Below are 16,221 nucleotides of genomic sequence, written 5' to 3' on the forward strand. Positions count from 1 at the left end.
TGCTCAGGCTTGGGCTTGAATTTGGGCTTGGAATTAGGCTTAGGCTCGGGCTCAGGCCCAGCACAGCCCTTCCCAAGTGGGCAATCTCCAGCCCAGCTCACTGCAGCACAGCGAGTTCCACAACCTCCTCTGGCAGCAGGTCTAATTATGCTCCCACCCCTAACGAGTGCTAACTCAATGAGAGAACAAATAAAAACCAGCCCAGTGAGCAATTACGTTGCTAGGGGAGAGGCAATCTCTAGCCAGGGGGGAAGGAAGAGCTGGGGGAAGGCCGGGCACGGAGAGGCAGCAGCACGGCCCTGCTGCTCCCCACGGAGAAAGCTGGGCCAGGTGCCCACACGGGTGGGGACATCCCTGTGCCAGTGCCAGGGGGACAGTGGCTCCTGCTGCTGCCTCCCCTGCAGGGCTGCCTGCAGACACTCACATCCAGCTCCCGGAGGAGGGACTCCAGCTGGTATCTGTCCTTGAACTCCGGGCTGAATTTTTGGTCCAGGTCTGTATCCACCTTCTTCAAAAGCTCCTGAGCATCCTTGCTGTCCTTCTGAAACTGCAGAGAGAGAAAGTTTCTTGTGAGAGAGGATCCTGCTGAAACATGGAGCAGACCCTGCATGGTCTTCACACAGCCATCAGGAGCTACTCTGGGCATCTGAACTCCTAGAATATGTGGAGAAAGGCCAGGGATCACTATTTCCCTTGCTCAGGACATCAAATTGAGGGAAACAACAACCAGGAAGGAGCAGCTTATTCCATGCAGAGCTGTTAAGTCCCACCTTTCCCTGCCCTCACTTTTGTTTCACTGGGACAGCATCACCACGGTGTGTGGTGCCACCACTGCCAGCGCCAGCAGAAAGGAGAGCCAAGCCCTTCCACACACAAACCATCCCCTGGGGCAGCTGTTCTGGCAGATCCCCACAAAAGGCACTGCCTGGGCTGGGCACCACAGCTGAGCTTTGGCAGGAGACTCATCGGGTGGTGAACACGCCCAGGCTGTGGGAGAGGAATGCAGCCCGACCTGCTCCCCTGCAGAGCCTCCCTGGCTGTCAGATGCCATTTATCCAGCAGACATCTGTCTGCCCAGCTCAGCTGGGACACTCAGCCCCTGTGCCCGGCTCCCCGGGGGGCAGCTCGGCTTGTGGAAGCTGGGACTTCCTACATGGACCTGTTCTGCTTCCCAGAGGAGCATGCAAGCTCTCCCCATGCCCTCTTCGGGGATGAGGGATCTCTGCTGTCCTGGGGACAAGGAAGCTGACACCGACTGTGGCTCATGACACTTCTGTTGGAGCAGAAGCTTTCTGCAAGTCATGCTTTGGCCAAGCAATCACTTGCTTGAGCAATTATGACTTGTGTTCTCTCAGCTCAAGGTGCTTTCCTAGCCTTAAAACTCCTGGGTTTAGAGCACTCCATCTCTTCTACCCAGTTTCCAGAGTAGCAGGAATTTTTATATTCTAGGATCTCCTGCAACCCAGCACCCGCTCTCTGGGCTTCAACATGTCACTGCCCCCGGGGATGGGGTACCTTGTGGAAGTCCTCCATGAACTTCAGGTGGCTCTCCTCGCAGATCAGCAGGTTCAGGTACTCCTTCCAGTCAGCGTGCACAGCCTCAATGTGAGCCTGCAACACAGGGGTGGCAGGGGACATCAGCAGAACCCCCGTGGCAGGGGAAGCCTGAACTGCCCCAGCTGCATCCTGAGTGAGCAGCTCTTTGGCTACCTCTGGAGCCACCCAGATGCTCTCAGGGGGAGCCCAGGCAAGGCTGGGATGATCCCATGGGAGCACAGGCTGTGTGCAGGTGGCACATCCTTGTGTCCATCCTCCCACCAAAAAGGGAAGGGTTCCACCATAGTTTATCCTCTTTAGGTGGGCACAGGGTGATTGCCACAGGAATGAGGAAGATGGGAAGAGCTCCTTAGGTTTATCTTTCCTCCTCCTGTGGTGTTTACACATCTGCAAGTGAAGGAGGCTTTTTCCCCCTTGGCATCTCAGGAACTAAGGTCACAAGTGGTGTTGGCACTGGGTCCCACTCTGGAGAAGGGCTGGGTGAGTCGCCCATGCTCCAGGGTGGCTGGGACCCATCCCTGGTGCTCACCTCAATGGCATTCTTCCCAGGGTGGTTCTGGGCCAGCAGCTGATCCCCATCAGCGTGCAGCTTGTTGATGGCCTCCTCCTTCTCCTCCAGCTTCCGGTGGATGAAGTTCTGGATGGAGAGAGGTGAGATATTGATTCCCACGAAAGGAAGGTGACCCTGGCTGCAGTCTGGGGTTGAGCGGCTCCACAAGACAGTGTGCTGTTCCCCACTGCAGCTTTCACTTTTCCTTCCCTTGCAGATGTTGCTAAAGATGTGACTGCTGCCAAGCCAGCACTGGGATAAAGGGTGAGGGAGCTGTCCCTATCGTGGGGACGCTTCCCCATCACGTTATCTTTGGCAGAGGTAAGGCTTAACCTCACTATCCCTGTACTATCAGCTTCACATCTCAAAGCCCTTCACAATGGGTTGGCAGAGACTGAGGCACGGGAGAGGGACCATTTCCTGCCCCCATGCAGCTGCCCTGACCCCGTGCCCAGCTCCCCTTTGCCCAGCAGCAGCCGGAGCGGGGCCCGGCTGCGGGGAGCGCACAGACCTCGTACTGGCGGCGCCGGCTGGGGTAGTCCAAGTTGTGGTCGCTCCAGTCGTAATGGGTCCTGTCCTTGGCCTGCTGATCCAGCCAGTAGAGCTTGTTGGTGCAGCGCTGCATGTAATCCTGCAGCGAGTTCAGGTCCTGCTGCCGCTGCTGGGAGCCGGCCTGCGGAGGGGCACAGGGACAGCTCAGCCCAAAGCTCCTCTCTGTGTGTCCCCCAGGGCCATCCCAACAAGGGACCCCTGCAGGAGGGCTCTTCCCCCAGGATCCCAGGGGCTCTTACCAGCAGCTTCTGGTATTTGGTTTGGAAGTCGCTCATATTTTCCTGGAGGAGGAGCAAGGCAAGGGTTAGGAGCAGTGGCTGGAGAGCGGTGCCCTGACAGGGGCTCGAGGGTGCAGAGGATGTGGGTTTAGGCTGGAGGGGGATGTGGTTTATGGGATTTGCCTCATTGTAAAGCCAGAGCCGGCGTGCGATGCTGGGCTCTCAGGCTGGGAACGGATCTGGGCACCCACCCAAACCTGCTCCGGGCTGTAGCACCTTGGATGGTGGGATAGGGACACCCTTCCCTTCATCCATGGCTCAGGGCAGGGCTGACCCTCCAGGGCAGCAGGGAGAGGGGCAGGAGAGCTGACCTTGCTTCCTTCCTTGACGATGTGTGGCCCGATGGCCATGACCTCGTTGTGGAAGATGTTGTGCTCTTCTACTTGGCTGTTGACCAGCGGCAGGTCAGTCCCAAAGCCTTTGCTGCTCAGCGCATCCTGGGGTGCACAGGAGATGGGGTTAGCAATGGGGGAATGGGGGGAGGCTGCCAAGAGCTAGGAAGCTCCTCTTGGAGGTGGCCATGGAGCTGGCTTGGATGGGCTCCAGTGGCTGCAGTGTATGGATACCCCAGGAGCGTGTGAGTGAAATCAGCTGTGCTGGAGGGCAGCCATGGGAAAACCAGTTTGGGGGGTTAAACCCTTCTCTGGCTGGAAGAGTGCAGGGAGTGGGATAAAATGAAAAATAAAGGCTGTAGAGTAGAGCCTATAGCAGGTGGTGACTGAGGATGCTGAGGCCAGGAGCAGTGCCACAGCAGCCAGCCTTGTCCCACCACCTCTGCCCCTCCCCTGCCACCCAGCTGTTTGCAGCTCCCACTATGGAGCAGCTCCCACTATGGAGCTGCCCAGAAGTTTTCCAAGAGCCAGGTTCTCCATGGGGAGCTGCAGGAGTCCCTGCCCAGCTGGTGCTACTGGCCAGGCAATGACACTGGTGGCCCCTTGGTACCTGTTTCTCCTCGATCACTGTTGACCAGTTAACCTGGGGCTCGATGTGCTGCAGGGGGAAGTTGTAGATCTGCTCGTGTTTCACACGCAGGTTTGCCACGCGTTCCTTCAGCTGCCGGATGCTGTGGGAAGGGAAAGGTGAGGGTGGGATGCAGGATGTGGGCATGGCTGGCATTAGTATTGGTGGGAGTAGCTGATCCTCTCCAGGCCCCGTGGATGGTGGGCTTTGCTTAGGAGAGAGCCCAGGCAGGCTGGCAGCAGCTGTGCTGTGCAGTGCTGGGCAGGGAGAGGGCAGAGGTTCCTGTGCTCTGCCCTCTGCCAGGGGCTGCTCCTATGGCTGTGAGCTCAGGGCAGGCTGGACCTGGGGCACAGTGTGGGGCACAGTGGGCAGATGCCACGTTGCCATGCTGCCATCATCTCACACTCCCCGTTCCCAGGATGGTGCCCACACCCTAATGGGAGCTGGGATGCAGAGGAGCCTGTGGTGACCCCCCCCACTGCAGGCAGCAGCTGAGCAGAGCCCCTGGAGAGGCCTCCCCCTCATCCAAGGGCTCTGGGGACAGTGTCCCTGTGGCACTCACTCTTCTGTGATCATGTCCCCCTGGGGGTGCTTCATGTGCCGGGCCACGGCCGCGTCCCCGTCCAGCACGTAGAGCAGCTTGTCGGACTCGGAGAGTTTCTGTGCTGTCAGCTCCTTGTACTGCGCCAGCTGGCACGCCTTGATCTTGTGCAGGTCCTGAGCAGTGGGGACAGGAGGAAGGGTCAGCTCTGGGTGGCCAAGAGGTCATCCCAGCCCAGCCTTCCCTGGCACTGGAGAGGAGCAGGAGCTCTGCTGCCTCCCATCCTCCTGGGATGGATTTTACTTTCCCCTCTCCTGTCACAGGATCATGGAATGGTTTGGGTTGGAAGGGACCTTAAAGACCATCCAGCTTCAACTCCTTGCCACGGGCAGGGACACCTTCCACTTGATAAGGTTGCCCCAGTCTCAGCTGCTGGGGAGCTGCATCACCTCGGGATGCATCCTTTGGGACCAGGATGGTTCAGGCCTCTCCTCCTCCACCCCAGCTCCCTGCTGGAATGCACACCCCCACTCTGCACAGTCCTGCCCCCTGGGTAGGGGGGAATTTGGGGGGGCCTTGTTGCCTGGAACACTCTCCCACCCTCTTCCCACGAGCAGGAGGGATCCCAATAACCCTTAAATGACCCTTGCAGATCATCACAATCCAGGTACCAATGCAGGGCTGGGCAGCCACCCACACCTGCCTAGGAGAGGAGGGGAGAGCCCAGGAAGTGCCAAGGGCTGGGGCAGGAGACAGAGGGGAGAGCCTGTGAGTGTGGGACCGTGCCTTGCTTACATTTTGCATTCGGGAGTCGGTCTCCACGATGTTTTTCTCCACCTGGTCAGCATTTTTCTGCAGGCGCTCGATGAGCTCGGTCAGCTCTTTGCTGGAGATGCTGGGGAGAGAAGGGGGGGTCTCATCACCCCACAGAGGCAGCCACAGCTCCCAGGGTGCCCGGGGGTGCCGTGACCCCGGGGGTGGCCGGGGGCCAGCCCAGCCTGCCAGGCACTGCAGCTGTGTGTGACTCACTGCTGCCTTCCAGCTCTTTCCAAAATACTCGGCCAGTGGGCCAGGAGGGGGTGGGGGATGGCTGGAAACGGGAGCGATGCCTGAGCCTCCCTCGGCTTCGGAGCAGGAAAGAAAACAGCTCTTTGCAGGGACAGGGAGAGAATCACAGAGTACCTTCAGCTGGAAGGGACTCACAAGGATCATCAGCTCCTGGCCCTGCACAGACACCCCAACAATCCCACCCTGCCTGAGTAAGGGGGGTCCGGTGTGGAAATAGTGGAGCTGGAGCAGCAGGGAGGCCCTGGCCCCATGCCCAGAGGGCAAGTGGCCCCTTGGAGGCTGTTGCCCGTGGGCAGCCCCTGCCTGCAGCCCTGCTCTGCCCTCTGTGCCACGCTCTGCAAGGGGTTATTCACACTTTAAACCCGGGAAGGGATGGGGTCACACACGTTGCATCTTTTGCAGTGCTGGGCACTGGTTTTGCTCCCAGGGTGACACTGGCCAGGCTGGCAGGGTGCAGGGCCTGCCCAAATATTCCCATCCAAGTGCAGGGACGGCAGAGCTGGAGCAGAGGCAGAACAACCCGTGACGCAGCCTCTGCATCGCTGGGGTTATTTTAAACATTTCGTCTCGTGTCTGTCACTTTGGCTGCAAGGAGAGGCTGCAGCGTGCCAGGGCCAGCTCCAGGGGCGTGCCAGGCACTGCCCACAGCTCTCCCACCCCTGACCAGCGGCAGGAGCAGGGTGTGCCCCCCAAATCCCTGCAGCCAGAGGGAGCTGAGGCTGCTGGCAAGGCTGGGGTGCCCCGGGTGTGCTGCTTTGCCATCTGGGCTGGCTCAATCCAGTCCCAACGACCTTCATATGAGTCTTAATGACCTTGTTATCTGGTGGCAGAGCTAATCTTTATGTGGCACTTGGAAGTGTCAGCTGCTGCTGGAGCAGCTGGAGAGCACGAGTGGGGCTGGCTGGGGGAGCAGCAGCATCCCAGCAGGGCTGGCTCATGGCACAGAGAGTTCCTGCATCCCCAGGCAGAATCATGGAATTGTAAAGGCTGGAAAACCCTCTAAGTACATCGAGTCTACCCATTCCCCCAGCACTGCCAATGCCACCCACCACTGAACCATGTCCCCAAGTGCCACATCCACACGGCTTTTAAATCCCTTCAGGAACAGTGACCCTGTCACTGCCCTGGGCAGCTGTGCCAGTGCCTGACCACCTTTTCCATGAAGGAATATTCCCAATATCCAACCTAAACCTCCCCTGGCACAACCTGAGGCTGTTTCCCCGTGTCCTGTCCCTGTTCCCTGGGAGCAGAGCCCGACCCCCTCCGCCCCCCTCCAGCTGTCCCCTCCTGTCAGGAGTTGTGCAGAGCCACAAGGTCCCCCTGAGCCTCCTTTTCTTCAGGCTGAGCCCCTTTCCAGCTGCCTCAGCCTCTCCTGGTGCTCCAGCCCCTTCCCAGCTCTGTTTCCCTCTCTGGACACTCTCCAGCCCCTTAGTGTGGGTAGGGCCCAGACCTGACCCCAGGATTGGTGCTGCAGCTCCCCCAGGACTCTGGTGCTGAATTTCAGGACCTGTTCCTGCCTGCCCCGTGTGCTGTCGCTTCAGTGCAGCAGAACAAACCCAAACCCTAGCACTGGCCTTGTTCCTCCCTACCTCAAAGCTGCCCCAGGCTGCAGGAGCCTTGTGGCATCCAACAGCTCTAGAAAAGTTCACACTTCCCTGGGAAGTTCTGCTATGGGCATGGTTTACACTGATTTTTTTCTTTTTATAGAAGCTGCATCATCAGGATGGTACTCAGAGGTTTGTGCCTGTCACTGTGCCTGCTGCCTGCCTGGCACCTCCTGCACCAGCAGCAATGAACCCAGTGGGCATTCCTGGGCAGAGGAGACAAGGAAGGGGTCTTTGGGAGTCGTGGTTGCAGTAATTCCAGGGGTGATTCTCATTCTGTGTTCACTAATCACAGCTGGAGGGTGCACGGGGAGATGGGATGTGGCTGGCTGGCTCCTCCAGTGGTAGAAGCAGCTCCTCAAAATCCACTTTGGGGTTTCTTCCAACCTTCACCATCCCACAGAAAGCAGGGCAGAAGTCAGGTGCAGTCAGTGGTTTGGAGCAGGTGACTGAAATGTGCCGCGCATGTTTGGGTCTCTTCGGGTGATGGTTGCTCAGAGCTGGCACCTCCTGCATCCTGGCAGAGCTTGTGGCCACCGAGGAGCCTTCCTCGCCTCCCACCCATGCACTGGAGGCCACCTGAGCTTGGAGGGTGAGAGAGGTTCATCATCCAGGTGGGAGCTTGGGATGCTTGCTGTGGGGGCCGGGGGCTGGACTGGCACTGAGCTGGGGACCAGCTGGAAGCTCTTGCTGGCTCCTGTCCCTGTGCCCTGCCTTGGTCTCAGTGACTCCAGCAAGTCCAAGGATGGATCTTCAGGGTTTCAGCATGGATAGGAAAACCATCCTAAAACCCAGGAGAAGTCTGAGCTTTTTCTAGTTCTAGTTTTGACTGAAACCTCTAAATTGCAGGGAGGAAATAAACCTAAGGCAGGGATTTTTTGGATGCATGGCTGTGGTTGAGGCTGCTGACCTGGAGAGCTGAGCTGGAGCCTCAGCACAGCCTTTTGCTCACTTTGCATCAGCAAAACTGATCTCAGGTGCTGGAAGCAGCGAGTGCAGCACCCAGCCCTGACCCTCCCCCTCGCTGCCCAGCCACTCTGGGGTGAGGATGAGCCCCTGGTCCCCTTCCCTCCGCTCCTCTCTCAGGCTGGAGCCACAAGCTCTCCTCATCCCTGTCATCACCTGTGCCCTGCCAGCCCCTTCCCAAGCTGGGGGTGCTGCCCCCGGATCCCCCTCCCACCTCCTGCCCTCAATGACTCTGAGAACCCAGGGCTGGGGCAGAGTCACCCTCCAGCCCCGTGGCACCTGGGGACAGTGACATCCCTTCTCCATCACTGGAGCAGGTGAGGGGCTGGGGGAGGGCAGATAAGGGCCATTCCCTGTGTTGGAGGATGGTTTGCCTGGTGATCCAGAAACTGCAGTGTCTGGGTGAGCAGGGCACAGAAATTCAGCCTTGCTCAGAGCAGGCAAGGACGTGCTGGGAGGTGCTGTGGGCATGGCTGGGCTCTCCTGACACACCAGAGGAGCTGTTTGCTCTCTCCACCTCTGTGGTTTGTGTGAGAGTCACCAGCTGAGGCTGTGGGACAGGGAACTCTCATAAAAGCTCCCATGGGAGCTGCACCTCAAACTGCAGTGTTGGGGAGCTGCTCCTGTGCTGCCCTGAGCTCAGCTGTGCTCCACCCAGCCCAGTGCTGCTGGAAATGCAGGGATAACAAGAGTGCAGGAATAAACAGAAATAAGAGAGAATGGGAAACTCTCATGTGAGGTCTCTCTTATTTGTGTATTTATTTCTCCACGCTTGTCACTTTGGTGCCACTTCATCAACCAGCTTGGACATCACTGATGTGAGAACATCAGGCCTGTTAATTACAATCAAGCCTGTTAATTACCCACCTGTCCCTGCCACGGCTGGGGCTGTGTGGATAAACCAGAGCAGGAGCACAGTCCCTGCATCCAGCTAAATGTCAAACAGGGAAAGCTGAAGTCTGGCTGGGGTCTCCATGCCAGGAGATGGAGGAGTTTGGCTTCGTCTGCTGCAAGGGGGAAGATGCTGGAGTGTCAGGAAAAGGAGGAATGGCTCCCACTGCCAGAGGGCAGGGATGGATGGGATATTGGGAAGAGATTCTTCCCTGCAAGGGTGGGCAGGCCCTGGCACAGGGTGCCCAGAGCAGCTGTGGCTGCCCCTGGATCCCTGGCAGTGTCCAAGGCCAGGCTGGATGGAGCTTGGAGCAGCCTGGGATGGTGGAAGGTGTCCCTGCCATGGCAGGGGTGGGATGAGATGAGCTTTAAGCTCCCTTACAACCCAACCTATTCCATGACTCTGTGCAGGAGAAGCACAAATGGATGGGCAAAGCAGCGAGGAAGCCTTGACTATCCCAGAAAAAGTGTGTGGATGGGATTGAGAGGACGTGGCTCCTTTGGGAAGCTGCCAGGAAGAGCCATGGATGTATCCAGGCTTTGGAGCAGAGCTGCTGGCAGGAGATGCCAGGGCCAAAAAGCAGGCTGGGGGATAGCTGGAGCATGGAGCAGAGCTGGGGAGGGAGGGAGAAGGGCAGGATTTGGCCAGAGCCCAGCTGGGATGGGCAGCACACACGAGACTGAGCAGAGCCAGGAGCAAAGGTACCCAGGGTACAGCCCCTGTGAGGCTGCAGCACGGGGGGAATGCAGAGCTGTTCTGCTGGAATAGATAAGGCTTTGTTTGAGAGATGAAAAAAATAAATAAATAAAAGCCTGGAAAAACTGGCTTTGCCATTTCTGGAGAACTTTAACATTCTCTGGTCAGGAAGGAAAAAATGATCTCTCTCATGGAAAGCTGTGCTCAGCAGAAGAGTTGATTTTTGTCAGTGCCATGGCCTGGCTGGGGTGAAGGACCCCGGGTCATTCCCATGGGGAATGGGAGCTGGTGTTGGAGTTTCTCCCAGCTGGGGGACCAGGAGGAAGCAGCTGCACCCTGGCAGACAGCACTTCATCCATGTACCACAATTCTGCCCTCAAGACCTTGCTTTCAGTGGGGTTCAGGTGTTCCTGAAGGCTATGGGGGGAATTTTAGGGTTCAGGTTTTTCTTTCTTCTGTTTTCTTAGGGTTTTGGGGATTTTTCTTAGTATTTTAGTTGGGGTATTTTTATTAAGAGAGGTTCTCAACAGACAAATATGATGATAATTATTGTAATGTGAAAACTTTGCTGCTAAAAACTGGATTTTCCTCTATTCCTTTTTCTTTTTCTCTTCTCATTAGGTTTCATCCTCACTGGTAAGAGCAGGTTTTGGAGCAAACCTCCCTGAGATCAGTTTCTCCAGCATGTGCAAAGGTCTTGTGCTTGCTGGCAGGTGGTAGAAAATCCCTTTGATTTCTCAAGTTTCCTTTTTTCCAAACAAGGAGGCTGTTTCCATACTCCCTTCCAAGGGAGGATGTTCAGACTCTCCTGAGTTTTGACCACTCCAGCTGACCGAGTTCCCTGGCCAGGCTCCTGCTGGGAATTTGTCCCATGAGCCTGATCCTTGCTGGGAGGGTTATGGGAAGGGACAGGGAATTATCCCTGTCCTGCTCAGGGATGCTGCTCTCCTGTCAGGAAACCTTCCCATCCCAGAGGCTTCTCCTGGTGGGATGGCTTGGCCAGGGCCAGGGGAGCTGGGTGAGGATGGGGTCTGATCCCACCACTGGGACAATCAGCAGAGCAGGCAGTGCCCACCCACTGCTGCTCTCGGTTCCATCCCCATTCAGTGTCCATTTACAGAGATTCCATAGAAAGCTCTCCCATGCCAGCCCTGCTGCTGGAGGAATTAAACTGAATGAATCCTCCAGAAGGCCACAGCACAGAGCTATAAATGTCCTTAAAACTCCCGCAGCCATAGCTCCCACTGCATGAAATTCTCTCTTGCTGCTTTTAATGACACTGGAGTGAAACTGTGGCAGGGTAGAGAGCACAAGGGCTGGGCTCTGGCTAAGGCAATTCAGGTTTGGGAGAGATTAGGATCTGGCTGAAAACTCAGAGCAGACTTCTGTCAAGCTGCCCACGTCAGGGTGTAGCTGGACAGCAGGGTTGCTGTGCTCAGCCCAGCCTGTTCCAGTTGTATTTATCTTCCCTCGTAGCAGTGGTGATATTTCATTGTAATCTGCATGGAAATGAGGGCAGAAACGGGGGGGGCGAAGGGAGGCTCGCTCCGCCCTCAGCCCTGAGCAGCTCCTGACTCACCTGCTGACTCCAGCCCTTCCAAACAGCCCCTGGAAACGGGTGCCAGCCCTGCAGACAGAGCTGTCCCAGTGCCTGCACCCCCTCTTACCTGGGGAGTGACACTGCTGAACTGGGGATTCTCCTGGGTGGGTGCTCTCACCCCAAGGACCCCGAGGATGAACAACTTTCCTGATGGCAGGAGGGAGAGTTTCAGCAGCAGCTGTGAAGGCTGAACTGGTTTTTATAATAAAATTATCAAATTGTTTGAATTAGATGGGCAGGAGGATTAGACAGCTTTCACTATCCCAGGTTGCTCCAAGCTCTGTCCAGCCTGGCCCTGGGCACTTCAGTGAGGGCATCTCCCTCACTGCCTTCTACCTGCCAAGCCTGGACTATCAAAAGAAGAAGAAGAGGCCAACCTCCTGTGTTCTAAGCACGGCAAGTGTTTGAGGAACGTGGTGTGGAAGGAGGCTGATGATTTTCACCACGCTGTGGCTCTGTTCAAGGCCTGTGCCTTCCCTTCCAGGGACACACATCCATGTGACAAGGCAGTGGTCACGGCTGAATTCCCAGGGCCTTCCCGCTCTCAGGGATGAGAGCAGAATAAAGCAATCAAGTCCATGAGACTAAAGAGATGTCACCATCCTCCTCCAGGATCCCCAGCCAAGGCAGGGAGATGCCCAGGGCAGGATGGGGATGACTACTGAGCCTGGAGGCCTCGAGCCCAGGCAGATCACAGAGCTGCAGCAGGTATTCCTAAGGAGAGACCTGGACCCTGTGCTGCTGGATCTTGAGGGCCACTTGGGGTCGGGACAGGGTGGCTGTCACATCCAGGGGACAAAGAGTTGTTCATGGGGAGGCTGCAGCACCTGGCTTGGGTGCCAGTGCTGTTCATGGAGGTGTTCCCATCCCGGGCAGGCTTTGTCCCGAGGCTGAGGAAGCCACCAAGGCTCCGATGGCTCCTCTCCAGGCTCTGTCCTGCCGCTGGACGATGCTCCCCGGGCAGCCCCTGCCTCCCTCAGCTGAGCCCGTGGCCCTGGCTCCCGGGGCTGGCAGGACACGCTCCGGTGCCCCTCTCTCTTGCCAAACCGGTGCTGGGTTCTCGCCCTGTCCCTCGGTGCTTTGAAGGCTCGGTCACGGGCAGCGCCCTGGCACCGCGCCCTGCCCGGGGCGCAGCCCCCCGCGGGACGGGGCCGCGCTCCGCGGTGTCGAAATCCCGGTCCCTGCTGACGGCGGGGGCGGGCGGTTGATTTTAGGAGTGTTGCTCTGTTTTCCTGGCAGCAGAGCGGGGCGGGAGCCGCCTGGGAGCCTGGCAGTGCCTGGAGCAGGGGACGGGGCAGCAGCTCCTCGCTTCTTCGCAATCCTCCTCCAGCAAGTTGTTCAACCGGTCGGGCACCGGCTTCCCCATCTTGATGGTGGGGCTGTTTCCACACGGTGGGAGTGTTCCCTGGATTCACAGATGTTTGTAAACTCCAAGGCAGGAATTAACAAATTGGGGCTATTAAGCACAGCTCTCCCCGAGGTGTGCACGGACAGCCGGGGCGCAAGGAGGGAGGGAAGGGAGGGTGGCCCCGGGCACAGCCCTGCGCTGCTTCCTCAGCCACCACCAGCCAGAAAAACAGAGGTTTCAGCCTGGCCCGCAGCCTCCGGAGGTGCTCTGGCACCTGCCCAGGGCCGCTGGGCTGCAGGCAGGGCGGCGGAGGAAGCTTCTTCCTTCCTGCGCCGATCCGCGGCGGATGGAGAGAGCACGGGGCACCCAGGGCTGGAGCAGCGTGGAGACCCCGGCCACAGCCCCGCGGTGGGCACCCCGCACAGGGCAGCTGTCTCCTCCTGCTTCACAGCATCCTGACGCTGCCGGGGTCCCGAGCTGCCGGCCCCGCTGCGGGGTTCTCACTTTCCAGCCGCCCACTGACTCCCCCGAAGCTCAAAACGCGCCTGGGTATTGGCACCATCCTTCACCCGGGGAGCGCCGCGGCCACCAGGGAGGTGCGGAGCCTCCGAGGGCTCCGTGCCCCCCCGTCTCCTCCTGCCTGTCCTCCCCGGGGCAGGATCTGGCAGCAGAGCCGTGTCCCGGGCTTCGGGAGCCTGGACGGCCTTGCCGAGCCAGCCGGGCTGCCGGGGGAGCCTTGCCCGGGGCTGGAGCTGGAGCCTCGGCTCCAGGAGAGGGAGCTCAGCGATCCCCGGTGCCAGGGCAGCAGCGGGCAGAGCTCCCCCTCCCACCGCCACAGCCCCGCTCCCGTGGGCAGGGAGCCGCCGGGGCTCCCCTGCTTGGGACATGTGGCGCCTTCTGGGCTGACTGGTCCCTCTCGGGTCCTCGAAGCCCCTCAGCCCCTGCAGCAGCTCCCCAGCTTCCTTCCCGAAGGAGGATTTTTGGGAGAGGGCGGCTGCTCGGACTCCACCAGCCAGGACTGGTGCCGGTGGAGAGGAATGGAAGGGGATGAACAGCCACGGGCTGGGATAATGAATCCTTGAATCGCTCAAAATCCTGGAGCACTCCACATGCTTCAGAGCCTCTGCAGCTCCTCTGGGAAACACAGGACACTTTTCTGAGTTAACCCTAACATCCACCTCTGTGGAAAAATATCCCGGTGCAGGCAGGGGCTGGGGACTGTCCACCGTCCAGCCCAGAGAGGCTGAGCCTTCCTGCGGAGGGATTTTTACACCTTTTCTCTTTTATCAGTGACCTTTCACAGGGTGCATTCAACACCCTGATTTTTTTTTTTTTTTTTTTTAAACCAACCAGTACAACCGAAACGCGTCCCCACCCCGTCAGAGGGAGCCGAGGAAACGACGATGGACCAAAACCTTGGTCCGGAGGGAACAGGGGCGAAGGTGGAGAACAAGCAGACTATTTTCCCCTAAGATGTGACCCAGTACACAGCTGGGAAGAGAAGGAACCTGCTCGCTGGAGCTGCTGCGATGGGAGGGGAGCTGGGAGACGCAACCTCTGTGCCCACAGCCGGCGCAGGAGACGGACCCAGCTCGGGGAGGAGCTGACACTTCCCGGGGGGGCCAAACACCGGAGTTCCCACACGGTTCTCAGGGGCTCTACCAGCACTCAGAGGGTGCCCGCTCCTCGAGCATGTCACACTTGAGGGTTCCTCACCTCGGGAATGCCCACTCCTAGGGGGCTGCCCACACTTAAGGGTGCCCACATCTCGGTGGTGCCCACACCTGCAGGGGTACCCGCTCCTTGGGAGGTGCCGACACTTCGCGGTTCCACACCTCGGGGGTTCTCACACTCGAGAGTGTCCACACCTGCGGGATTCCCATTCCTCGGGGATTCCCACTTCTCGGGGGGGTTTCCCACTCCTCGGAGGAGTTCCCACTCCTCGGGGGAGATCAGCTCCGCCGAGCCCCGGCGCGGAGCGGGGGGGATGCTGCGGGACGGGATCCCCGGGATGGCGGCTCTGCTCGTCCCGGGAGGAGCGGGACTGCCCGAGGCCGGGTCACTCACCTTTTCTTCTGCACGGAGGGGCTGTATTTCCCTTTGTTGCGTTTCCTGAAGAGCGAGTGCATCGCGTCCCCGCACGGCGCCCGCCGCGCTCCTGCCCGTCCCCGCCGCCGCCCGCAGCCTCTGCGCCGCCACCGGGCCGGGCCCCGCCGGGAGGCGGGACGGGGCTGCACCGCCTCTGCCTCCTCCTGCCTCCTCCCGCTCCTGCCGCTGCCGCCCGGCCCGCCCCTCCCACCCCGCAGCATCCTCCCCTGGCTTTGGGGCGCCCCTGGAAGGGTCCCGGCAGGGTTGGAGCCCCCCATGTGCAGGGCCAGCCTGACACCCCCAGGAGCCGAGCACGGGTGGTCCCTGGCTCAGCGGGGCCGGGATGGGCACAGAGGGGCAGTCACGGGGGGCTGCGGCTCCTCCCGCACGGTCTCTGTGTTTGGGGATGAACGGCGCTCGGAGCGCCCCTGCTCCTTCCAGTGCCATCGGCACTGCCGGGACACCTCCAGTCCTTTCACAGGACAGACACCGAGGGGCTGGAGCGTGTCCAGGGAAGGGAACGGAGCTGGGGAAGGAGCTGGAGCACCAGGAGCAGCTGAGGGGGCCTCAGCCGGGAGAAAAGGAGGCTTGGGGGGGACCTTGTGGCTCTGCACAGCCAAGCTCTGCTCCCAAGGAACAGGGACAGGACAAGGGGAAACGGCCGCAAATAGCGTCAAGGTTTAGTTTGGACATTGGGAAATCTTCATGGAAAGGGTGCTCAGGCACTGGCACAGCTGCCCAGGGCTGTGGTGGCGTCCCCATCCCTGGGGGGATTCAAAAGCCGTGGGGATGTGGCACTTGGGGACATGGGTTAGTGGCAAATAGATGGTGCTGGGGGAGTGGTTGGACGTGATGATCTTACAGATCTGCTCCGACCTCAAGGACTCCATAAGGCACCGAGATGCCTCCCCCAGGCCCCCCGCAGCCTAAGAGGTTTTGCTCACACATGCACACTGCAGTCAGCAATTAGGACCAGCTCTGGCCTTTTTATCTCGGGATTTTGTGCCCATGCGGGATTAAAGCCCTGATTGTAGCTTCCCCACCCGCCCCAAATCCTCTGCTGATTTTCGTTCTGGGGGCAAGTCAGTGCACGCTGTGACCTATTGATCCCGATCCCTGCGTGTGCCGGATCTCCCGTGCCCGGGGAGCCCTTAAAGAGCGCCGGGCGCTGCGGCCGGCCGGGCACTGCAGGGGAGGCTGCGGGTCCGGGCAGCGACAGCGCAAGGCAAGTGTGGGTTTGTGTCTGTCTGTGTGTCTGTCTGTGTTTCTCCATGTGTGTTTGTGGGAGTCCCCTCCAGCCCAGTTTGCCGTGGTTTGTGTTCCCAGCTCCTTTAGGGGGAGAGAGGCCGTGTCCCGGCAGGAGCTGAGCCTGCCTCTCTGGCACTGCGGTGGCCTGGCTGTGCCATCCCCTCCGGGGTGTGAGGAACCCACAGCCCGCGCCCCACAGAGCCCTGAGCCCCCCCGGGCCGGGCTGTCACCCCACACACAGCACGCTTGGTGTGCCCGTGGCCTCATGCAGCC

The 16,221-nt window shown here is 59.4% G+C and overlaps 1 protein-coding gene across 1 annotated transcript in view; it reads right to left on the reverse strand.

The window, feature by feature from the left end:
- PPL (periplakin) overlaps positions 1-14,814 on the reverse strand; it is a 29,472-nt gene extending 14,658 nt beyond the window's left edge. Inside the window, exons 1-10 of the mRNA XM_041462103.1 lie at positions 14,680-14,814; positions 5,234-5,333; positions 4,460-4,614; positions 3,880-4,000; positions 3,249-3,374; positions 2,899-2,940; positions 2,619-2,780; positions 2,087-2,194; positions 1,516-1,611; positions 425-547 (exon numbers count right to left, since the gene is read on the reverse strand). Of these exons, the coding sequence (XP_041318037.1) occupies positions 425-547; positions 1,516-1,611; positions 2,087-2,194; positions 2,619-2,780; positions 2,899-2,940; positions 3,249-3,374; positions 3,880-4,000; positions 4,460-4,614; positions 5,234-5,333; positions 14,680-14,741 (1,095 nt within the window). The 5' untranslated portion in view covers positions 14,742-14,814. The remainder of the gene's footprint in view (positions 1-424; positions 548-1,515; positions 1,612-2,086; positions 2,195-2,618; positions 2,781-2,898; positions 2,941-3,248; positions 3,375-3,879; positions 4,001-4,459; positions 4,615-5,233; positions 5,334-14,679) is intronic.
- Between the last annotated feature and the right edge of the window lie 1,407 nt (positions 14,815-16,221).

This window comes from Pyrgilauda ruficollis, unplaced genomic scaffold (assembly GCF_017590135.1).
Source record: "Pyrgilauda ruficollis isolate IOZ18807 unplaced genomic scaffold, ASM1759013v1 scaffold16, whole genome shotgun sequence".
NCBI lineage: Eukaryota > Metazoa > Chordata > Aves > Passeriformes > Passeridae > Pyrgilauda > Pyrgilauda ruficollis.